Below are 24648 nucleotides of genomic sequence, written 5' to 3' on the forward strand. Positions count from 1 at the left end.
ATACTGCACTACGGTTTATGTTGATATGTGTATTATTTGGTTGAATTTTCTGTAGTCCTATGTCCTCACTTTGTAATAGGGAGTGAAGGTTCATTTCTGATGAAAAAGAAATACAACTCCATTTCAGTTGCTGATCTGTACAAAGACACACCCTTACAAAGATATTCTCCTACTTTGCAAAGGCATTCCAATTCTCTGGTAAGATAAGTAATTTATTCACTGTAAACCTCCCTAAATCCATTATGTGTGTTGCCTGATGGAAAACTATTAATGATAAAGTATCAAGAAATGACTGGTGGTCACCGGTACACCATTTAGCACCTTATAAAATATTCCATAACTGTGTGATGACTGTGCTCCCATCTAAATAGAGTACTGCCATAGATAGCATTTTATTTCAGCAAATGTTTATGAACTGCCTATGGCAAACAGTACAAATAGCCATTCTGATCTAACGAGAACTTCAGATATGGTATCTTAATACTTTTAAAACTAATTGTCATTTTTATGTTGCCAAAGAAAAATAGCCTGTAAATTTCATTATACTTTAAATCTATTCTTGTTTTGTATTACAAGTCAGTAATTCTTAAAAAATAGTAAGTAAGCTACTTTTTGTTGTTAGATTTTAAAATTCTCACCTTTTTGGGTTACTGTGTGGATGACTTGCAGATTGCTATAAAAAGAAAGTTAGTTGAATTCTTACGTTTTTAGAGATGTAAAAATATTCACAGCTGTTGTTTTTTTGTTCTGTTTTGGGATTTATCAGGGACCTGGTTCAGATAATGAACCATTAGTGAAGCAAAGAAGAAAATTGTCTTCAGATGAATCTCACAGTAAGTCAGATGTAAAAATACATAAGATTTTCCAGTTTTTAACATTTTTTTTTTGTGGATAACTGTAATCTGTAATCCGTTGAAGTAAACTGTCTAAGCAACATTGGTACTGTTATATTCAAGTTTGAAAAACTAGGGGGATGTTTTTTCCAAAAATATTATTTAGAAAAATTACTCCTAATACTTTACTAAAACAGTACAAATGTTGCTTATACAGTAAAGCACTTTTCTCTTCAGCTTTACAAAGAATTTCTATAAGATTATGTATAATAATGTACATTCATGACAGCCCTAAGAAGCATTTTTAAAGCCATTTGTATTATGCAGAACACCAGTATCCCTCTACTCCCTATAGAACCCTATAGGAATTTGAATTGCAGCTTCTTAACAGAAGTCCTCATTGGCTCCCATTTCAGCCAATATCTAAACAGCCATTGCCTTCATTGGGTACAGAGTTAGACCTGAAATTCTGTGAATTGTAATTCAGAGATAAATGAAATCGTGTTTATTAAATTGTTGTATGTTTTACCTGTGAAGATGAATGCTTATGTTTTTGTTTTAATAGAAGGGATCTCAAAATTCCAATCACATTTAAGACGATCAGACAGTTTGTCTTCTTTGGTCTCTGAGAAAGAATGTATTAAGTCATTAGATCTTTCATCAAATGAGCTGGAGAATATAGATGCCATCAGTCAGAACTGCTGCTTAACTGGTCACTTGGAACGTCTTGAGAAATTGGAGCTGCACCAAAATGCACTCACAAGCATTCCAGAACAACTGTGTGAAGTAATTTTATGTCATTTTACATAATGCAAGAAAATTATCAGTTCTTTTAAGATCAAAGACCAGATTGTCATCATTGTGCCTACATGTGTACATTCGCATCCCTGATTTGCATGTGTACAATTTTCATGCAGTAATTGAATGTGGTGTTAGTTGTGCAGACATGCTCAGGGAGTTTCTGTTGGATACTTGCTGCAGAGGGTCAAACTGGGAAGTATATGTTACAGATAGTTTACGTGATTGAATTATGTAAATGGAAATCAGAACCGCATATGTTACTTGTATGCGAAAGCAGCGGTCACCAACCCGTCGATTGCGATCGACTGGTCGATCCTAGAGGATCTCCCAGTTGATCGCGATCTCCGGCTGTGCAGCAGGGCTGCCGCTAAGACAGACTCCCTGCCTACCCCAGCCCCACGCCACTCCCGGAAGTGGCCAGCGCAGCCGTGGGGGCAAGGATCTCCCTCTGCACACTGCTCCTGCCTGCAAGAACTGCCTCTGCAGCTCCCATTGCCCGGTAACAGGGAGCTGTGGCCAATGGGAGCTGCGGGGGCAGTGCTTGCAGAGAGGGGCAACATGTGGAGCCACGTGCTGCCTGCCCCCCACCTCCAGCAGGGGTGCGTTGGCCCCTTCCAGGAGTGGCGTGGGGTTGGGGTAGTCAGGGAGTCTGCCTTAGGAGCAGCCACACTTCACCCCAACCAGGAGCTTCCGGAGGTAAGTGATGCCTGGCGAGAGGCTGCACCCCAAGCCCCAGTCCTGAGCCCCCTCCCGGAGCCTGCATCCCAACCACCTCTTGTACCCCAAGCCCCAGTCCTGACCCCCTCCCAGAGCCAGTACCCCCACCGTCTCCTGCACCCAAACACTCTCTGCCCCAGCCCTGACCCCCCTCCCAGAGCCAGCACCCTGTACCCCTTCCTGCACCCCAACCCCCCTGCCCCAGGCTCAGCCCAGAGCCCCCTCCCACACTGCAAATCTCTCGGCCCCAGCCCAGAGCCCGCACTCCCTCCCAAACCCCTACCGTCTACCCCAGCCCGGTGAAAGTGAGTGAGGGTGGGGGAGAGCGAGTGATGGAGAAAGGAGGGGATGGAGTGAGTGGGGCGGGACTTTGGGGAAGGGGCAGGGCCTCGGGTAAGCGGCGGGATAGATCCTGGGTTGCCCTTACATTCAAAAAGTGATCTTGGACGTAAAAAGATTGGAGACCACTGTGCTAAAGGCTTTGTGTAATTGTACTAGTTAGTTTTATTACAGCATGCCTGAACATCCTCTTTATTTTATTGATATAATATTATATAATACATTATAATAATTACCATTTTCTCTCATTTTACTTGATAGGATAAATAAAATAAATGTGAAATAATTGCCTAAATATTAATTTAGTTTAAAAATTAGAAATGCATATCTGTGTGTTGTACTTTTTAAAAAGAAATTCTCCTTTTCTTTCAGACTTTGAAATGTTTGACTTACTTGGATTTGCACAGTAACCAGTTTGCATCTTTTCCTACTTATTTACTGAAAATGAATTGTATTGCAAACCTTGATATCTCTCGGAATGAAATTGGCCCTTCTTTAGCTTTGGATCCACATAGCAAATGCCCGTCTCTAAAGCATCTTAATCTATCATACAATCAGCTGTCATGCATTCCTAAATTTCTTGTGGATGTTGCAGAAAACCTGGAACAGCTAATGCTAGAAGGGTAAGAATAGTGCCAGTTTATCTGATTACTGTTTAACAAAAATTGCAGGAAATAATCAGTGTCACTGAATGTAAATTATTTTCTGATCAAAAATGTGTTATAATAATTAATTAAATTCACAAAAGCAAGGAGATGCAGAATCCAGGTTTCCCTTCCATTTCTTCATTTTTATTATGTTTCATTAGATGAGTTCATGTTTCTAATACCACCATGGTGGAGAGGTTTTTGCTATTCCTCTCATTCCCAAATATCTCTAACATCTTAGTTTATATTTCACACTGAAAATCTTTAACTCTCTGTTTCCCTTGTTCTTTCTTCTAGAATACATCCATTGTAACATGATATATTAATCTTAGAACTATCTGTATTCTCCCTGTCTGTCCATGTCCTGTAGAAATTGTTTACCTATTTCTTTTAAATTGACAGATGCTCTTTAGGTTGCAATCCTGCAAACACATATTAAGTCAGTGGAACTGCTCACATAGGGTATGTCTGCACTGCAGTTAGACACCCGCGGCTGGCCCGTTCCAGCTGTCTTGGGCTCGCGGGGCTCAAGTTAAATGGCAGCCCAAATGTCCATATTGCAATTAAACAGCCACTTGGCCTGAGCCTTGCGAGCCTGAGTCAGTTGGCATGGGCCAGCTGCGGGTTTTTAATTCTGGTGTAGACATACCCTTACTTAAAGTTAATCACATGTGCTTGACGATTGGATCTTAATGTATAATCAGAAAATCACACTTTATTGCACACGCTCACATTTGAATTATGAAGTGGATAAATACATACGGTGAGGTATTCACATTGTCATATGCATTGGTATTGTGGATAAATCTCAATCCTGATCCATCAGTCCTTACTCAGGTAAAACTATTTTCAGTTTCTGTTTGCATAATTAAAGACTGCAAAATCAGGTCCATACTCTAACTTTCCATTTTTTAGCAAGTAGTTTTGTATAACACTTGTAATATTTGTTTTCCTTTACCTTAGAAACAAAATTTCAGGTATATGTTCACCCATATGCTTGAAGAAACTGAAAGTTTTAAACATTAGTAAGAACAATATTTCATCCCTGGCTGTTAATTTTCTCAAGGAGTGCACAAAATTGGAGATATTTAGTGCCAGGATGAATTTACTTGGTAAGTATTCTAGGAGTTGCTAAAAAAAGGATGAGAGAGGTTTAGATGATACGTGCTGTAGTCTAGATACGGACAAGGCAAAGCAGAACAGTTAATGTAAAGACTGCTTGAAAAACAGCAAGGTCTAATATACAGTATTAGCCTCCTAAACATTTATCAACAGTTACCACACTATATCCATTAGCCACAGTTTACCACAACAATTATCACACATACAATACTATTTCCCTATGCTTGCCATAGGAAATAACTGTTGCATCTCAGGTACTGTGGTGTGGTAACTGTTGATAAATATTAACTTGAACTTGATTCTTTTCTCATGCCAATTTTACACCAGTATAACTCCCATTTATTTAAATGTATACTGGTTTAAGTGAGATGAGTGAACCTTTGAGTGTCTGCATAGATTTCTCCTGTCATTTGACTAAGCAATACTGTCATTCGACTAAGCAATATAGAGTGTAATTCAATGGCTTAAAACGTTTTATACAAAAAATTAACTAATTTGAGAAAATGTAATACATGAATCCACCTGTCCTAATGAATTTATAGAAGTTCTTAAATTATTATTAGAATTTCGTACATGTCTATCCAACATATAGAATTTTTTATTTTGCATATGCTTATAATCTAGTTTCTCAGTCTTTCAGAATGTAGCTGTTGTCTGGAATAAATGAAGTTTTTTTTAATCGATCTTTTATGTACATATGGTATTTTACTACATTGGTGGAATGACAAACATATATAGTATTAGTAACACAGCAAAATGTAAATAAGAATATTTCAATGTTGGATAACAATATGAAATTAAATGTCATAGTGTCTAATAAAAGTAAAAAAAAAAAAAAAAAGGTAGAAATATTTGGAGAAAATAGGTGTTTTAATTCTCCTCTAAACTCTTCAAATTGGGAGTTCAGTTTTCAGATGGGAGTTCCTGAAAAAGAAAATCCAAATCCTGTCTTTGGCAGCTCAAGTCAACACTTGGGTGATTAAAATGGTTATTTATGCTTCTACGTGCCAATTTGAGCACCAGAAAATAGAATCAGATACCTGTGTTTGGAAACTAGCCTCACAATCTATCTCTAATTTTAGAAAATGACAGCTTTATAAACTAAGGTAAAAAGTGCTGAAAAATTATGCCTAAAGGAAATAATTCAGTTTCTTTTCTATTTTAGATACCATATCTAACTTGCCATCTAGCATAACAAGTTTAAAATTATCTCAAAATCATTTTGTCAGTATTCCAGAAGCAATTCTTCTTCTTCCACAGTAAGTTATTTCACTTGTTAATGCCAATGTTGTGTCTTCTGTGAAGGAAAACCTAGTGAAATGGCCATTATTAAGCAGAAAATACGGCGTGTTTCTACTCAATGTTTTCAGACGATCATCCTAAAAAGACTAAATCGAAAACATGGTGACCATTAACTCAAGCCAGAGTCAGTCACTTTTTCCTCAATAACTGGAGGAAGCCTGAATCCCCTAGATGGTTCCAAACTATGAACCTCTCCTTTTTTAAAACTAAAAGATGTTTTTAGGAATGCTGAAGCCGCCCATTTTTGCCTCCAGTGCTAGAACCAATTTGTTTTTTCTGGTGCAAAGAAGGTAGAAAAGATATTGGCAATTCCTCTTTTCATTAAGTCTTGGAACTTCATCCTTTTGCACAAAGCAACTGAGTCCAGTGGCTCTCTTCCCAAATATCTACGATAAGTTCTTTCTCAAAGAATAACACTGCATATGGCCCCCTAAGTTGAATTGGGTTAGAGCTGCATTTGTCACAAATTATCCTGTTCCTTCAAAGCATTATTCATGTGAAAACTAGCCCTATTAAGTTTTGTTACAGCAATGTTAAATTTTAGCACATTGTGCCGAGTGCATTATTTTGGCCATCTTTTAATTGCAACCGCATTAATACTAGGGATGTAAAGAATACTCAGTCCAGATCTGAATAATACACAGACCCATGAGGCTGGTTTTTAATATGTTAACTATTTTTAAAATGGCCTAACAACACCTCCCACACTCATGCACTTGCTCCTTTCCACTGGCACTCCCATTCCTTTCCACCACCTTTCCAAGCTCCAGAGAGGTTTACTCGCCCACTTCCTCTCTCTATCCTTCCAGCCTCAGCACTACTCTCCAACCCACTTTTTCAAGTCACTTCTTAGGCACCAGTTCTGCTCCTCTATACATCTCTCACATGGCAGCTCCCTCCTATCACTTCTCCTGGTTCTAGCACTGCAGCTCCACCCCCCTCTTCTATGTATCCAATATCTCTGTGGCCCCCTCCTGTTATTCATTCCAGTGTCCACTACTGGTTACATATTGACTCCAACTACTTCTATAGAAGTATTTGGCACGTAAATACCTTGTGATGCCAGCTACAAAAGTGCCATGTGAACACCTGTTCTCGCTTTCAGGTGACATGGTAAATAAGAAGCAGGCAGCATTATCTCCCATAAATGTAAGCAAACTTGTTTGTCTTAGCAATTGGCTGAACAAGAAGTAGGACTGAGTGGACTTCTAGGCTCTAAAGTTTTACATTGTTTTGAGTGCAGTTATGTAACAAAAAAAATCTACATTTGTAAATTGCACTTTCACGATAAAGAGAGTGCACTACAGTACTTGTATGAGGTGAATTGAAAAATACTATTTTTTTTGTTTACCATTTTTATAGTGAAAATATTTGTAATAAAAATAATATAAAGTAAGCACTGTACACTTTGTATTCTGTGTTGTAATTTAAATCAATATATTTGAAAATGTAGGAAAAAATCCATAAATTTCAATTAGTATTCTATTGTTTAGCATTGTGATTTAAAACTGTGATTAATCATGATTAATTTTTTTGAGTTAATCATGGGAGTTAACTGCTATTAATTGAGAGCCCTAAAACTTAATATACTAATTGAAGGAGATGCAGCTCTCAAGCTTTGTTTCTCCCAGCCCAGAAAAGTCAAAAAAGAATACCATGAATTTCTTGCATAGTTCATACCTCACATTGAAATAAACACAGCTGCATTTGTTCAATAGATTGCACATAGAAATAAATACACACAATGCATGTGTTTCTTCAGCATGTTGTCTTCCAGTATATACATGCAAAAACATTTGGGGAAACAGTGCCTTTTTATTTGAATCTCGTAAAACACATTAAAATAAACATTCTTCTGATATTATTTTGAAATGAATGCTCTGAGCGTGTTTATTTTAGTAAAGATGCCATTATTGTGAAGTCACTTGAACCTGGGACCATTGGCTAAATTCTGCTCTGATATATGGGTAAAAACCTGGAATAACTATTGATTTAATTTGAGTTACTCCATATTTTCGCAGGTGTGACTGAAAGTAGAATTTAGATTTGGTCTTTTATTAATCTGGACGTTACCATGCAAGCTTATCATACTATATAAATAAAAATAATTATATTATCCCATATTGATGTAACTGCACATGCATGTATTTGAAAGTGCCACTTTTGGTTCAGTCACTGAAATAAGTATATTCATTACATTGAGTGTTCATTTCCAGAATATATAATTTCATGTGTAAATAAATACATTAAAAGTACGCTTTATTGAATCAATCCTAGTTCTCTGATTTTCTTTTCCTTTTTTTCCCCCTGATATATCCACATCCTATTTGCAATATCTTCTCAGATAATTACCGTTGCTTTGTACCTTTACTTTCTTTAAGAACATTGTTGAGGTTGGCCTTGGGTCGTCAATAAATTTCTATCTTCCTATCTAAATTTCCAACAGGAATTCTTATTCTAATATCTTCCCCCTTTGTTTGTTTATAACAGATTCATATATTTATAGCTAGTCTCCATTTTATTTATTTTCTCTGCTAATTTTCCCCTTTATTTTCTTAGTTTGCGATCAGTAGACTTAAGCGACAATAAAATCATAAACCTGCCTGGACCTATGCACTGGAAATCCTTAAACTTAAGGGAGCTCTTGTTTAACTACAATCAGATAGACATTTTGGACTTGAATGAAAAAGCATATGCATGGTCTAGGCTAGAAAAGCTACACCTGTCCCATAACAAGTTAAAGGAGGTAAAGTATGAATTTTTAGATACTTAAAAACATAGGCACCGACTCCATGGGTGCTCCGGGGCTGGAGCACCCATGGGGAAAAGTTAGTGGGTGCTCTGCACTCACTGGCAGCCAAGCTCTCCGCCCGCCCTGCCTCGCCTCACCTCTTCCTCCTCCCCGACCGTGCCGTGTCCCCACTTCTCCACCTACCTCCCAGCAGTTGCTGCTGCCAAACAGCTGTAGCAAGCTCCGAGAGGGAGGGGGGAGAAGCGGGAACATGTTGCGCTCAGGGGAGGAGGCGGGGAAGAGGTGGCGGCAGGGATTTGGGAAGGAGTCGGAATAGGGGCAGGAAGGGGATGGAGTAGGGGTGGGGACTTTGGGGAAGGGGTTGGAATGGGGGTGGGAGGGGGCGGGTCGGGGTGGAGTCGGGGCGGGACCAGGGGCAGAGGGGGGGTCGAGCACCCATCGGCGCCTAAGCTTAAAAATATCAAACCACTTTTCATATTTATATGTGGTCTTTAAAATGATCACTTGGTTTTCAGATCAACCCTAAATTAAATTTCGTCCTTCTTGCACTACTTTTTGTGATTGAAGACCCTAATAGTAAAATAGCATGTAATTAGAACTGTGTATTGCCTTTGAAAAGAATATGACTATCTTTCCTTAAGCTTTTTCTGTCTTTAATCTATGGTAAGAACAGTATTTGTCTTCTTTGTAAAAGGGATATAAAATTAGTTCTTTAAGAGTTACTTTCTTGTCCGATCAAGATATTAGGTATGTATACTTTAGATGATGATAATAACTGGAAAAAAAGAATTGGCATTGTGTTTGGTCTTATTAAATATTTGCTGAAGATATTCATCTTCATATATAGACAAATAAATGCTCACTTTTAGTAAATGCTCAAATGTTTATTAACTTTTCTCTATCCAGATTCCTCCTCAGATTGGCTTCCTTGAAAACTTGACATCTCTGGATGTAAGTTATAATCCTGGCTTGAGTTCCTTTCCAGATGAAATGGGAAAGTTGTCCAAAGTCTGGGATCTTCCTTTAGATGGCCTTCATCTTAATTTAGATTTCAAACATGTTGGATGCAAAGCCAGAGACATTATAAGGTTTGTTATCCTATTGTTGTCTGTTTTTCATGTCTTCATGGAATACACCGTGGATAGTGTGGTAACAATATGCCCCTTTAAAGGTATCAACTGATTTCCCACCTGATCTTTTACTTAGTTATGATTCTGGTGAATCTTTGTTCCTCAAGAAAAATGTGGTCCATAGCCATATGAAAATGTAATAGTACTGCTTTATGAGTTGATGATACCTCCAGAAAAGCATATGACTCTTACGCAAACAAAGGTATTCAATGGTTGCTTAGTACATCTGTAATATGTTACAATATGTCACTCATAGAAAGTTTTGCAGAAGTTATTCAAAACACATAAGATATTTAGTCTGTGTTAAACATTTTTTAAAAATCCAAAATGAACACACATACTGTCAAAAAGATTACATGCAATATTAAAGAATTGTTTATGTAAATAATTTGAAAAGGGGTTGGCATTATCTTGGTTTGTCAGTTTGAGACTTCTTTTGGTATGTGTCTTTATTATACACTTCTTATCAACTATTTTTCATGCCAGGTTTCTTCAGCAGCGGCTAAAGAAGGCTGTCCCTTATAACAGAATGAAACTCATGATTGTGGGAAATACTGGCAGTGGTAAAACTACACTGTTACAACAACTAATGAAATGCAAGCGATCAGATTTGGGGACACAGAATCCTACAATAGGCATAGATGTAAAGGACTGGTCAGTTCCAGTGAAAGGCAAAGTGAAGAAGGATTTGATATTAAATGTCTGGGATTTTGCAGGTATTCTGTTCACAAACCTATTAATTTATTGCCCTGATTAACTCATATATACAATGCTTGTTCCTAGAAACGGTCTGTAAAATCTCAAACCGCATACAGCAGAATCTTGCTAATTCATACTCAGGATCAAGGAACTCATTGTGAGTTACTGAATTTTGCAAATTAGTGATTAATTGAACAAATACATAAAACAAAAGATCCAAGGATACCTCCATCATTAAATGTACTCTGATCACTTATTTTGATAATAGTGGTTTAGTATTAATTATAATGTGACTACAGAATAGTTGAGTACTGCAATTTGTTGTAGAATCATAAAAATGTAGGACTGAAAGGGACAGGAAGAGATCATCTAATCCATCCCCCTGCACTAAGGCAAAATTAAGTTAAATTATAGTTAAAGTTACAGGCCATAACAGTTGTATAAGGGCTCCCTCTGGTGTACTTCATCAGAATTCTGTTCGGGTAAACCAAAAGGAATACATATGCAGGCTAAGCGTACACTAACCACCCTAATTTTTTATCTGTCTTTAAGTTTTTCCAATATGCCTATCACGTTTGTATGTTAGAACCAAATACAATTGTGGAAGAATATGAGTGAGTAGAAAAATGGTGGTAAAAACCTGATTCCATTGAAATTCAGTGGGAGTTTCACCATTGACTTCAGGGGAGCCAGGATTTCACCCCTGTATGTGTTTTTGGTTTTTGTTCATTCTCTGTCTCATTCTCTCACTTATAGTTATATAACCCACCGCCTCTTTCCAGGTTTCAATAAGTTTGTATGTTTAGGGATTTTTTTTCTAAAAGTGGTCAGTGTTCCCAGGAAGAGTCTTTATCAAAAGATCTGTGTCTCATTTAGATCTGAACATAGTCATGCTTGGGCTCAGTCTGATCTTGCCTATTTAAGTTCCACAGCCAGTGTCAAACAGCTACGAGTGTTGTATCTCTGGTGTCAGCTGTCTAAACCTGGGTATCTCTCTAGATGCATTGTTCCTGTACAGCTTAGCTATTTAGGAAGTTCATGGAGGAAGAAGCAGCCTCTGAGGTTGCTAGATTCCCAGTTTATCATAAGTCGGATCCAAAGCTCATTAAAATCAATGGAAAGTGTTACAGAGAAGTGAGATTGGACTGTCAGGATTATTGTGAGAATTAATTAGGTTTGCAGATTAGTGAATTGAGGAGAAGTGAGGTTCTGCTGTCTTTATTTCATCTGGAGGAGTGAAGTGAAGAAAGTAGTATAAAATATTTGATTTCTTTATCATTTAGGACAAGAGGAGTTCTACAGCACTCATCCCCATTTTATGACTCAGAGAGCCTTGTATCTTGCTGTTTATGATCTCAGCAAAGGACAAGCAGAAGTGGATGCTATGAAGCCATGGCTGTTTAATATCAAGGTAATAGAAGAGTTTTTATAATATAGATTTTTAAATTCCAAGTGACTCTGTGAAAACATCAAAGAGAATTCACTTGAAAATTTTGTATGTCCTGTTCAGCTGGTACAAACATTTAAGATGAGGAAGTTTCTGGAATGCGTATTATTGATTATGAAAATGTCTTTATAATTTTTTGCAGACTTATGAAGTACAATTTTCAATTTAAATTTGTGCAGTAGAGTATGCATACTAAGAATTTGGCAAGTTGTGATGTTATTTTGCACAGACTAATGAAACAGTGTAAGGGGGACTGTTAGATACTGAATAGAGAGTTCTGAGCATTGGCCCTGGTTCGCTTTTCTCACTGCTGTAAACTGCAATGAAGTCAGTAGAGTTATACTAGTTAACACACAACTGCCATGATGGGGAACAGCTCTAGCCCCTGCCGCTGACTGCCACTGCAGCGAGGCTGAAGCCAAAGTTGTGACGGAGGTCCATTTAAGTCACAGAATCCATGACGTCCGTGATCTCGTCTTACCCTTAACTGTCAACTTAAGCATTACACCCTCACTGTTTTCAGTCTAACTGTACCAGAGGTTGATCAGTGCAAAGATATTAGGTTTTTTCACTCTTCTCATAACTGTTACCTGCTGTTTTCCTTCACTCATCACACAGTGTTCACATCTTGTTTCCCTGCCCCAAGGTATAAAACCATAGTCAGTGAATTTTTAGTAAAGGCCATAACTGACATGTACTCCTTTCCCACTTTCAGTACCTATAGTTCATTGATGCACCAATTTGTTTGCTGAAAGATTGTATTTTCTAAAAATACATTTGCTAGAATATATTACTAGAGATGGAACCAAGCTGCAAAGTTTGGATTCTAGATCCTAGCTTCCCCAAGATAAAGGTGTGTTTGACTCCGTGTTCGGGATCAAATCCATCCTTGCATGTTAAAATATATTACAGACACAGATCTGTAACATTTTTATTGCCTTACCCAATCAAAACTATAAAATGGGTGTGCAGTTTCAAACGCATATACTTTCAGATTTAGTTCTACTGATTACTCCATCAGCAGACCTAAAATATTTCCTTGTATTACATATTTTAAAAACTCAGGTTTTTTCATAAATTCCGGCAGGTTGTGAATTAAATCAGTTTTTAAAATTCCTAATATTACTCTGCCTTTGCTTCTGAGAAGAAAATAGACAAATATAAATTATGACCGAAAGAGGCAGCAGTGACAAACATGGTTACCTTTTCGTATTCCTAGAGTTTCATATGTTATGATTGAATTGTTGAAATGTGTAAACATAAAGAGAAAATCATGATTCAACATTGAGATAACAAAATGTGTGGATCTTATTAACAGGCTCGAGCTTCATCATCCCCCGTGATTCTTGTTGGCACTCATTTAGATGTCTCTGATGAGAAACAACGTAAGGCCTGTCTGAGTAAAATTACCAGAGAGCTGTTGAATAAGAGGGGTTTCCCAGCAATCCAAGATTATCATTTCGTAAATGCTACAGAAGAATCTGATGCTATGATCAAACTTCGGAAAACCATAATAAAGGAGAGTCTGAATTTCAAGGTAAACCATATGCTATTCTTTACATTGAAAGTTGTTGAGGAAACAATGTTGTAACACTTTTTTTTTAAGCTTGAAATCAAGTTCATAAAACTTACTACAATACCTTAGACATAACAGAATGAAGAAGGCAAATCACTAACCAAAAAATACCAACAGATTTACTTTCATTACTTTTTTCTCCAAAACCTTTAGCACAAATATCATCTAACTGTAGTTTTTGTTTAACATATAAGATATCAGAAATAAAACATTTAAATTGAAATAGATGAACGTTTTTCTGATGGATTGTTGGATTGGTCTGATCAACAGCTACTCACTCTTGTTGAACGGCAACATCACTGCAGTTAGAAATAACAGATTAAGGGAGATAGAGGAATGTTTGTGTGATGCTGGCATCCAGCCATTTCTAAATTCTTAAACTTGTGACACAGCGATTTGCTGGAGGACTATGCTTTTGTCTCCTAAAGGTTAATCCAGGCGAATGATGAAAGTGGAAAGTTTGTAAAGTTGAGGTGAGTTATTTTAAAGCAGCAGTTCAGAATGGGTCATGCTGAAGATAAGGGGGCCAGATTCTCCCATCCACTAACTTCAGTTTGCACGGTTTAAAAAGTGTGTTATGAAGGGAAAAGCAAAGGTGCATCAGCTTATATAGGGAGAATCTCCACTGGTGTAAAACTAGTGGAGGTAGCTCTCTTGCTTTCTGCACCATCTGCTTCACTGTGTCTTGCGCAAGGGGACTTGGGTGTGTCAGGTCGGGGCCACATGTGTTGGCAGTTGAGATAAGAGGAGTGGAGAAGCAGCGTGTAGATCAGAGGCGAGGAGGAGGGTGTACTCATGGAGGAGAGAGAGTTGCAACTGGCTCCCTGTTAGGCCTCTCTCTCCATTATGCCAAAGCTGTGGTCGGGTGTAGTGGAGAATTGAGCCCAGGATTTTACACCTAGAAGTGGGTGTAGAAGGCTCTTCATATAGAGACATGAAGATAGAGAATCTAATGGGAAGACAGGGTCTAGCTTCTATTTCTGGGTCTATTTCTTCATTGTTTATGTAGTGCGATCAGTGACCATGATACTTGGAAGACACAAGGAGAAATCCTGCCCCACTGAAGTCATTGGAAACTCCCATTGGCTTCATTGTAGGCAGGAGTTCGCCCACAGTGCCTGCCCTAATGATCGAACAGCCCAAGTAACATATTTATGTCTAGCTTTGTGCTGGTGCACTAAATGCTGGGGAAAGGTTGCAAAAGCCCCTTTCTTCTCCTTTGCCACAGTCTACCAGCATAGTAACATCCATAATTTGTTTAGGTATGCTCAGCAGTGCACAGGATGGAAACCAGCCTTTGATTATTGTCCCAGAACGGGTATGTCTGTGTGGAACAGAATAGACCCATCTCCTATACTTCAGTAAGCTACGAACAGAGAAGCACTGGGGAGAATGCAGGATACACCTCTTAAAGATGTGAAGTCCCGCATCTCGCCATATTTTCCACAGCATTCTGGAGATATTTTGCCTTAGGAAGGCAGAATTCTTAGCAGTGGTCCTCCTACCCTTACACTTCAGAAGCTATCAGGACTGTAATTTAGCATTGTGTTTAGACTTCATTGATAATAAAAAATAAGGCAGCTATAAGGAGAAAGGAGGAATTATATATTTTGTGGAGCTTCTGTGAAAGGAAAATCATGAGGAAACAGGTTGGAAGATAAAGGTAAAGTTATTTAAGTATACAATAGGTAGTCCAAGGCTGTCAGTCTTCCAAGGGTACTTAAGGATGTAATATTTCTTGTCACATATAAAATCCAGCACCAGATTGTTAAGCATTTTAAGAAATTGAGGGGGAGTCTTCAGAGGAAGATTATTAACTAGATAAGTAGTTTGTGGAGCAAAATTAATACTCATGATTTCTTCTCTAGCCTCAAGGTAGAAAGGCATTTGTTACCACTGAGTAATGTCAAAAGGTATTTGGTTCAGTAAAACATTAATGTTGATTCCAGTCAGGGATCATAAGAGAACTAGAGGGGAAAGGTAAAAAGAGCTGGAAGAAATCTTATATGAAAAATGTTCACATAAGAATCTGAAAGGCCATTTATAGCTCTCTAAAAAATCGTAGTTGCTTCCGTTTAGGTTAGTTCCAGATAAACACCCGGGATGATATCCTGGCCCCACTGAAGCTAATAGCAAAATTTCCATGGACTTCAGTGGGGCCAGGATTTTGTCCCAATGATTAGTTCTAAGATATGTAGAACAGCACTAGGATTCTAAAGTGCTGAGAGTATGTTGTTGGTAAGGCTATATTTTAGTCACAAGTATTTTTAGTAAAAGTCACGGACAGTAAACAAAAATTCACGGCTCGTGACCTGTCCATGATTTGAACAAAAAATACCCATGACTAAAACTTGGGCGGGGAGCCATGGGTGCTCTGGGAGGGGTGGTCTAGGGGACCCCGCTGGTGGGGGTCAGGCAGCACGGCCCAGGAACCCAGCTGTTGCTGGGGGAGAGACCGGCAGCGAAGCCTGGTACCCCCACTGTTGCTAAGGGGGGCAGCACTGCGCGGCCGGTAGCTCTGCTGGTGCTGGGGAGGCTGGCAGGGGCTCCCTACCTGGGTCTGTGTCCCTGCAGCTCCTAGGTGGCAGAGGGGTCAGGGGGCTCAGCACACTGCTCCCGCCACAGCGCCAACTGCCATAGCTCCCATTGGCCGGGAACCACAGTCAATGGGAGCTGCGGGGGCGGGGCCTGCTGGCATGAGCAACATGCGGCGCGGAGCCCCCCCTCCCCGGCCCCTTCGACTCCTAGGAGCTGCAGGGCTGTGGGATCCAGGGAGCCCCCACACCCCGAGGTAAGCACCCCCCCCCAACCCACTGTCCCTAGCCCCCTCCCACACACCCAAACTGCTCTTGCTGCTGGCCCAGGGCTGCCCAGCTCGGGCGGCACCTGAGCTAGCAACAGTGGCTGCAGAAGTCATGGAGGTCACGGAAAGTCACAGAATCCGTGACTTCCATGACCTCCGTGACAGACTCGCAGCCTTAGTCATTGGTATGCATGCTTCTCTTACATACAGGATTCCCCACTCAGATCTTTTCAACATTTAGCTGAACTCTGATTATTGTGGTAATAAAGATTTGAAAAATAAAATCTTTTCAGATGTCAGGTATATAATTATTTACTTTTGTATATTAATGAATTTTTGAAGTTCTTTATGAAAAATTAATTTTTAAAATATGTTCATAATGTATATTGAAATATTTTTATTTCTGTGAATCTTTAAAAAGCCGTGGTTAGCCATCAGATAATTTTTCTTTTGTTCTATTGACTTTGATTACCTATGTTCTCTGCTTAATTTACATCTTGCATGCATCTGTCTGAAATTTTAAAACAAAAACTAAATAAAATGTGTGTTAAGATTATTATTCATAATTACACAGATCAGAGACCAGCCAGTAGTAGGACAGCTAATCCCAGACAGCTATCTGGAACTTGAGAAGATAATTTTATTCGAACGTGAAAATGTTCCAACTGAATTTCCTGTGATTGACCATAAGCGATTATTAGTACTGGTGCAAGAAAGTCAGTTACAGCTGGATGAAAATGAACTTCCTCATGCAGTTTACTTTCTGAATGAATCAGGTACTATAATCTCTTCATTGGGGTAAAGTTTGGTGCCAGCAATGTGCACCGGGCCTGCAGCAGATTACCATAACATGGTGGACTGAAATAATAGAATCATGGGAAATGTGGGGCTGAAAGGGACCTCAAGAGCTTGGCTAGTCAACCCCTTCTCCCTGCACTGAGGCAGAACCAAGTATATCTAGACCATCCCCAAGAGGTGTTTGTCTGATCTGTTCATAAAAACTTCCAATAATTGGGATTCCACAACCTCCCTTGATAACCTATTCCAGTACTGAATTATCCTTATAGTTAAAAGAGTTTTCCTAATACCTAACCTAAACTTCCCTTGCTGAAGATTAAGTCCATTACTACTTCTCCTACCTTCAGTGGACATAGAGAACAATTGATCACTGTCCTCTTTATAACAGCCTTTAACAAATTTAGTTGTGATTTTAGGTTTTAACCAATAAGCACAGATAAAACACCCCCAATACAAAAAACCATGAAATTAGTGTTTAAGACCAGAAAAACACTAGAAATGGTTATTTGTATCTAAGGATTTGTGTGCATGGAACAGTAACATGGAGCACTGGCATGTGAGTTGTCAAGCACACTAACATACTGTACATTAATTGGTCCGGGGAGACCCTGCTATTGCACACTAGAAGTTCCCTAGTACTCTAGGGAACATTGCAAAAAGTATCGAGGATGTAATGGTATTGATATTGTAATGAGCAATATGTATAATATACATTAGTCATTACAGTATATGCGAAGAGAGAGACCTGAAAACCCCCCATTTCTGAACAGTTACATAAAACTCAAAAATTGCTAAAAAAATAAACCTTCAAAAATGAAATTATTAAACCCTGATAAACAGGAGCCCTAAACATATTAGACTGTGATCAGGCCCCACTCAGTTTCTTTTCTCAAGGCTAAACATACCCAGTTATTTTAACCTTTCCTCAAAGGTCAGATGTCTAAATCTTATCATTTTTGTTACTGTCCTCTGGACTCCCTCCAGTTTATGCACATCTTTCTTAAAGTCTGGCACCCAAAACTGAACACAGTACTCCAGCTGAGGACTCACCAGTGCCCAGTAGTAGAATAAATACCTCCCATATCTTACATAGGACAGTCCTTTTAATAGATCCAAGAATATTAGCCTTTTTTTTTTTTTTTTGCAATTGCATCACATTGTTGGCTGATATTCTATTTGTGATCCTCTATAAGATCCATTTCTGCAATACTACTGCCTAGCCATTTATTCCCCATTTTGTAGTTGTGCATTTGATTTTTCCTTCCTCCATATAGTACTTTGCACTTACAGTATCAGCATTGAATTTCATGTTGTTGATTTCAGATCAATTCTCCAATTTTTAATTCTAATCCTGTCCTGCAAAATGCAAGCAACACTCCCCTCCCATCTTGGTGTCATCCACAAATTTTATAAGCATACTCTTCACTCCATTATCCAAGTAATTAATTAAATGTTGAATAGTACTGGACCCAGGAATGATCCGTGCGGGACCCCACTAAACACCACCTTCCAGTTTGACAGCAAATCATTGATCATTCTTCTTCAAGTGAGTGCATATGTCATTTCCACTATAGGTATGTACATGCCTTGTGCACAGATGTCAGAGACTTTTTTCCCCCATCAATACACACTGGGGTGACTCGAGCACCTCCTGTTGCCTTGTGCCACTGAGTGCTGGTGTAAAAGGGGGGAGCTGCCCTCAACCCATCTCAGTTCTTTCTTATGGCCAGTGATAGCTGTCGAAGTAATCGTTGTAAACAGTTTGAAGTTAATTATTGTTAGTTGTTAGTTAGTTTTTCAAGTAAGTTAGCACTAGGTTTCTGTGTTTTTGTGTCCTTTGGGACTGTTCATTTCTTTTTGGTACTGGGCTCGGTACCAGAACGATGCCTTAATCCCCAGGGTTCAGGTCCTGTGGGATGTGTTCAAAGTCCATGCTGATCAGTGATCCTCATCTGACCTGCCTGAAGTGCTTGGGTGAGGCCCACATTAGTGACAGTTGTCACATCTGCAAGGGCTTCAAACCCCATTCACAAAAGGATAGAGCAGCAAGGCTTAAGTGCTTGCTTATGGAAGCAGCACTTCAACTCCCAGCCAAGGCATTGCATGGGGAGAGTTGCCTCCACTTCAGGTTCAGGTTGCATCTTCATCTTCATCACCAAGATGATGCTGTTGTTTTCAGTGGGAGCTTGACCTCCTCCAGAAGAACACAGGACCCATCAACACCTCCTGAAAATAGTGGCCTCAATGCTTGACATCCAGGCAGAAGAGGTATGTTAAGAGTTCTCACAAGTTGGGGGACATCCTAGTGTCTGCCACCCTGGCCAAGCTTGCTCTGCCAGTCAACAAGGCAATCATGAAGCCTGTCAAGACTCTTTGGCAGAAACCTTCTTCCCTGCCTCCCAAAGCAAAACGGGAAAGCTAGGGACAACAAGCCTCCACACCTATAAGCAAGGACTCAAAAAAACTAAAATTGTTTGGTCACAAACTTTATTCCTCCATTGGCCTGCAGCTCAGAATCGCAAACCAGCAGGCACTCCTGAGCCATTACAATTATACAGTCTGGGAGAATATTGCTAAGTTCAAGGACTAATTACCAGAGGAGTGCAAGCTTAAATTCTCAGTACTTGTGGAGGAGGGTGGACTGCCCTCCAGGACAGTCTGGATAGTGCAGATTTGGCTGCTCAAACCATGGCATCAGTGATCACTGTGAGAAGGTGTTCATGTTTACAGTCATCCTGAATACCTGCTGAAGTCCAGCAGACCAGAGAGGACCTTTCGTTTGAAGGTCCTGCTCTACAAGAAAACTGTTCTCCAAGAAAACTGATGACAGGCTTCACCGCTGTATGTCTTCCAGCTCAAATCTCTTGGAATCTACACTCCAGTGACAAAAAGAAAGCATTTTGTCAACAACCTTTTGACACCATACCTTTGCTCCCTATTCCCAAGATCCACCTAAGAAAAAAGGCAAGGAGTTAAAGAAAGCACCATCCACTGCCTTCCTCTTCAGCATCAATGAGCTCATCCCATCCAGCCACCACCTTCAAGCAGGCATTTTGACAGGGTTGTCGAGGGCAGTATATCAGTCTCCTCACTTCCAACTGTTCCCTCTTTTTTTTTTTTTTTAATTGCCTGGAACTGCATAACATGAGACCAGTGGGTCTTAAGCACAGTGGAATGGGGTATGCCATTCAATTTATTTAACCCCCATCCTTCCTCAGGGATCACTCTCAAGATTGCCCTTCAACAGGAGGTCCAATCTCTTTTTCCGACGGGGCATGAGAGGAAGTACTGTTGTGCCTCAGAGGAGAAGGCTTCTGTTCTCATTATTTTCTGGTCCCTAAGTCAAAAGAAGGCCACAGACCTATCTTAGATCTAAGAGAGTTGAACAAATTCCTGAAGAAAATAAAATTCCTCGTGGTTACCTTAGTATCAGTTATCCCTTCCACAGAACAAGGAGACTGGTATGTTGCCCTCAACTTGAGGGCGCTTACTTCCATATTGCAATGCATCCTGACCATTGAAAGTTTTTTCCATTTTGTGTTGAATGGTCAACACTGTCAGTTCCCAGTACTTCTGTTCAGCCTTACAGCTTCTCCTTGGGTATTCACAAAGTGCATGGTGATAGTAGCAGCTCATCTTCAAAAATTAGGTGTCCATGTGTTCCTGTACCTGGACGATAGTTTGATCAGAATCTCCGGTCCTTTCCAGCATATCCACTGGCCTATCCATATTCAATGCTCTGGGGCTCCTGCTGAATATAGAAAAATCAATACGGAGACCTGTACGGACAACAGAATTCACTGGAGCAGTCCTTGACTCCACAAAGGCCAGGATTTTCATGCCACAAACTGGATTTGAAACCATTCAATATCTAGTACTGTACTTGAAATGTTAGTATTTCTAAATTCACTATTAGGTACATGCTGCTAAGTGACATAACAGGTTGAGGCACTTGTATGCTGTCATGAGTGGGTAAACTTTCATTTCTGTTAGTTCAGGATGCTGCAGACATGGCTAGCATCAGTATATACTCCAAGCTAGAACTAGTCCTATTATCTCTGGATTGTGGACAGACACTCTAAAAGTTTGAATGGGAGTGCCCTTCCTTCCCATATGACCAATACTCATCCTAGTCACAGACGCATCATCTCTAGGTTGGTGGGCTGACATTGGGTCCCTGAAGGCTCAAGGTCTTTGATCGTCTGGAGAGCTAGAGGCTTGCCTAAATGTCAGGGAGTTAAGAGCAGTACTTCTAGCCTGCTCAACCTTCCTTCCACACACAGTGGGGAAAAAATCTACAGAGTATGACATACAACTCAGTGACTGTATTTTACATAAACACGCAAGAAGTGGCACGGTCAAACCAACTCTGCCAGGAAAGAATTAATCTCTGGGACTTCTGTATAACCTCCTCAATTCAAAGCTGCTTACCTTCTGGGGTAACAAAACAGGCTAACTGATCAACACAAGTGGTCATTATGCCCAGACATAGCCAGGTCCATCTTCCAACAAGTGGATCTTTCTGCAACATGGGCCAACAGAAAATGCCATCAGTTCTGTTCCTGGGGGGAGAGAGGGAGGTCTCAGCCTAGGCTCCCTAACAGACGCCTTTCTCTTATCCGGGGAGAATTACCTTCTATACACCTTCCGTCTGATTCCTTTGCTCCACAGAGTCCTATCCAAAATAAAAATGGACCATGCTCATCTTACTCTTATAGCACCAGCATGGCCCTGTCAATACTGGTACTCAGGCCCACTGATATGCTCGATAGAGCCTCCTCTATCCCTCCTGTTGGATCCAGACTTAATTTCCTGAGACGATGGTTATGTTCTCCTCTCCAGCCTCCAAGCTCTCTATCTCGTAGTGTGGATGCTTCATGGCTGATGCCCTTTGAAAGGTCCTGCTCACGGGATGGCCAGTGAGCTGTAGCTCACGAAAGCTTATGCTCCAATTTGTTAGTCTCTAAGGTGCCACAAGTACTCCTTTTCTTTTTGCGAATACAGACTAACACGGCTGTTACTCTGAAACCTTTTAAATAGTAGAAAACACTCAACTAGGACCACCTGGCTAAGTGGAAACGCTTCTCCGGTTGGCCTGTGGGAAAGGCATGTCTCCTTGGCAAGCACCCCTGAATGTTGTGCTGGACTATATTCTGATCTAAAACAGAACCTGACAATTAATTCTGTAAGGGTGCATTTGGCTGCTATCTCAGCTTTCCATATACAAATAATTCAGGCCTCTCTTTTCCCAACCGCATTATTGCTCGATTCCTGAAAATCCTGCCCAGATTATACTCTTAAATTTGGGACCCTGTCCCTCCTTGCCATCTCAACTTAGTCCTGGCAACTCTAATGGGACCTCCCTTTGAACCACTCACAACTTGCTCCCTCCATTATCTGTGTGTGAAGGTGGCCTTTTTAGCAGTGATCAACTCAGCCAGAAGGGTTGATGAGTTGAGAGCTTTGGTGTCAGAACCCCCTTATACAATTTTCATAAGGATTAAGGTTTATCTCCAGCTGCACCCAAGGATCCTTACAAAAGTAGTCTCTAATTTTCACATTAACCAAGTTCGCCAACTTTTTTTTCCAAAACCCCATCACCATAAGCAAGGCTGAAGGTTTCACTCAATGGATGTGAGAAGAGCATTAGCTTTCAACCTAGAGCATACTGAATCATTCTGGAGTTCTACACAGGTTTTTGTTGCGGTTGCTGACAGTGTTAAGAGCAATCCAGTTTCCTCCCAGATGATTTCCTCCTTGAGCTCTTTCTGCATCTGTTTATGCTACCAACTGACTAGCCAGCTAGCGTACTGGGGCACTCTACTAGAGCATAAGCAACTTCTGCAGCTTTCCTGGCTTGAGTACCAATTATCAAAATACGTAAAGCAGCAATCAGTCTTCAGTCCACACCTTCACTTTTCATTACGTCATTACCCTCAGTCCAAAGATGATGCCAGTTTCAGACAGTGATTCTAGAATCACTGTTCAGATAGACTCTCAACCCACCTACATAGCTGTTTGTGTGTGAGTTACCGAGGAACTGACACGCGCAATCACTCAAAGAAAAAAAGGGTTATCTGCCTTTCTGTAACTGTTCTTCTTCAAGATGTGTTGCACTTGTCCATTCCATGACCCACTCGCCTTCCCCGTATATTGGAGTGCATCTGGTACAAAGGAAATGAGGTGGGCCGGGGCTGCTTCACCCTCTTATACCAGCATGTGGTGGTGCCCAGCAAGAGGGGGTGCTTGAGCCACCCCAACAGGTACTGCTAAGGAGAAAAAAGTTTCCAACATCTGTGCATGAGGTGCACATACACCTGCAGTGGAAGGGACATGTGCAACACATCTCAAAGACCAACAGTTATAGAAAGGTAGGTAACTGTTTCTTACTCGGAGTATGGATTTTCAACCAGTTATGCAGCCACCTTTTATAGTAATTACATCTAGACCACATTTCCCTAGTTTTGTTTGAGAATGTCATGCACTCTGTCAAAAACCTTACTAAAATCAAGTTATATGACTTCTACTGCTTCCTCTGTCAAAGAAGGAAATTGGTTTGGTCTGAAATGATTTGTTCTTGACATTACATGTTGGCTATTACTTATCACCTTATCCTCCTGGTGCTTTTATTCTTGTTTATGATTTCATTTTATCTCAAAATTTTATAACCTAAGGGAAAGATCATGTGAAGGACTAATCTGCTAACAGCTTATGTCTCTTAACTTTATTTGAAAGTAATAAACCTGCAGAATAGAGAAGAGGATTCGGGAGAAAAAATAAGATCACTAGGATAGCCTGTGACTAGGACAGCAGTTATACAACATAGTTAACACGTTATCTCAGAACTATATAATTGAGGATACTTAGATTAAAATAATAATCAACACTGAGTGTTCACATTGAGCATATTAGATATTTGAAAGGAGTAGGTCAGATTATGACTATAAATACGACACCTGGAAATAATGGAAAAGGTGACCATTTCATTACTACAGTCAGATATCTTGAGTTACTCTTAAGTTTGATAAAAGTATCCACCATTTAATATGCCCTTAACCAGAAGAGCAGAAAAAAGGCAGTCCAGAATTGTCTAAAAGCAACGTCCTTCTTTTCTTTTGTTTCATATAGATGTTGTGTGATATTATTCTAATTACAATATTATTTATATAGGCGTACTGCTACATTTTCAAGACCCAGCACTCCAGCTAACAGATCTGTATTTTGTGGACCCTAAGTGGCTGTGTAAAATCATGGCACAGGTTAGCTTCTCATTATATTTTATGTATCCTTTTATTCAACTCTTTCCTCCATCCCCAGCTACTGTAGCTGACCTGGTCTCATTTTGCTCTATTTCTTCCCAGTTTCATGACCCACTCCCTTTCACAGCTCCCCAGTTTGGCCTGCATGACTCCTCCTGTTGCCTTTTAAATATGCATTCTAGGGTTCAAGTGTACCCCAATGCCTCCATTCTCAGTTCTCTTATTCTCTGATGTCGCATAGTCCTCACAGTCAGTTATGTCCCAGGACATGTGTAAAATGAAATGGAGATCCCAGGTGAGAGGCAGCATAATCCTGCAACAAATTGTTAAAGCTTGGAGTTCTGGCACAAAGCAATAACAGTAACCTAGAATGTTGGGGAAGAAGGGTAATTGGACCCTGCTATAGAAGGAAGAAGAGGATGG

At 39.9% G+C, this 24648-nt stretch overlaps 1 protein-coding gene across 2 annotated transcripts in view; it reads left to right on the forward strand.

The window, feature by feature from the left end:
- The window catches only part of LRRK2 (leucine rich repeat kinase 2), a 119290-nt gene that overhangs the window by 60631 nt on the left and 34011 nt on the right, over positions 1–24648 (forward strand). The window contains exons 21-33 of one of the 2 annotated variants that reach the window (XM_074942446.1): positions 56–198; positions 767–833; positions 1399–1619; positions 3063–3313; positions 4301–4449; positions 5625–5718; positions 8321–8507; positions 9420–9601; positions 10130–10359; positions 11626–11753; positions 13108–13326; positions 16743–16944; positions 24137–24225. In XM_074942446.1, the coding sequence (XP_074798547.1) occupies positions 56–198; positions 767–833; positions 1399–1619; positions 3063–3313; positions 4301–4449; positions 5625–5718; positions 8321–8507; positions 9420–9601; positions 10130–10359; positions 11626–11753; positions 13108–13326; positions 16743–16944; positions 24137–24225 (2162 nt within the window). The remainder of the gene's footprint in view (positions 1–55; positions 199–766; positions 834–1398; positions 1620–3062; positions 3314–4300; positions 4450–5624; positions 5719–8320; positions 8508–9419; positions 9602–10129; positions 10360–11625; positions 11754–13107; positions 13327–16742; positions 16945–24136; positions 24226–24648) is intronic. The other variant, XM_074942447.1, reaches the window with a different exon arrangement.

The sequence above is a fragment of the Natator depressus genome, chromosome 1 (genome assembly GCF_965152275.1).
Source record: "Natator depressus isolate rNatDep1 chromosome 1, rNatDep2.hap1, whole genome shotgun sequence".
Classification (NCBI taxonomy): domain Eukaryota; kingdom Metazoa; phylum Chordata; order Testudines; family Cheloniidae; genus Natator; species Natator depressus.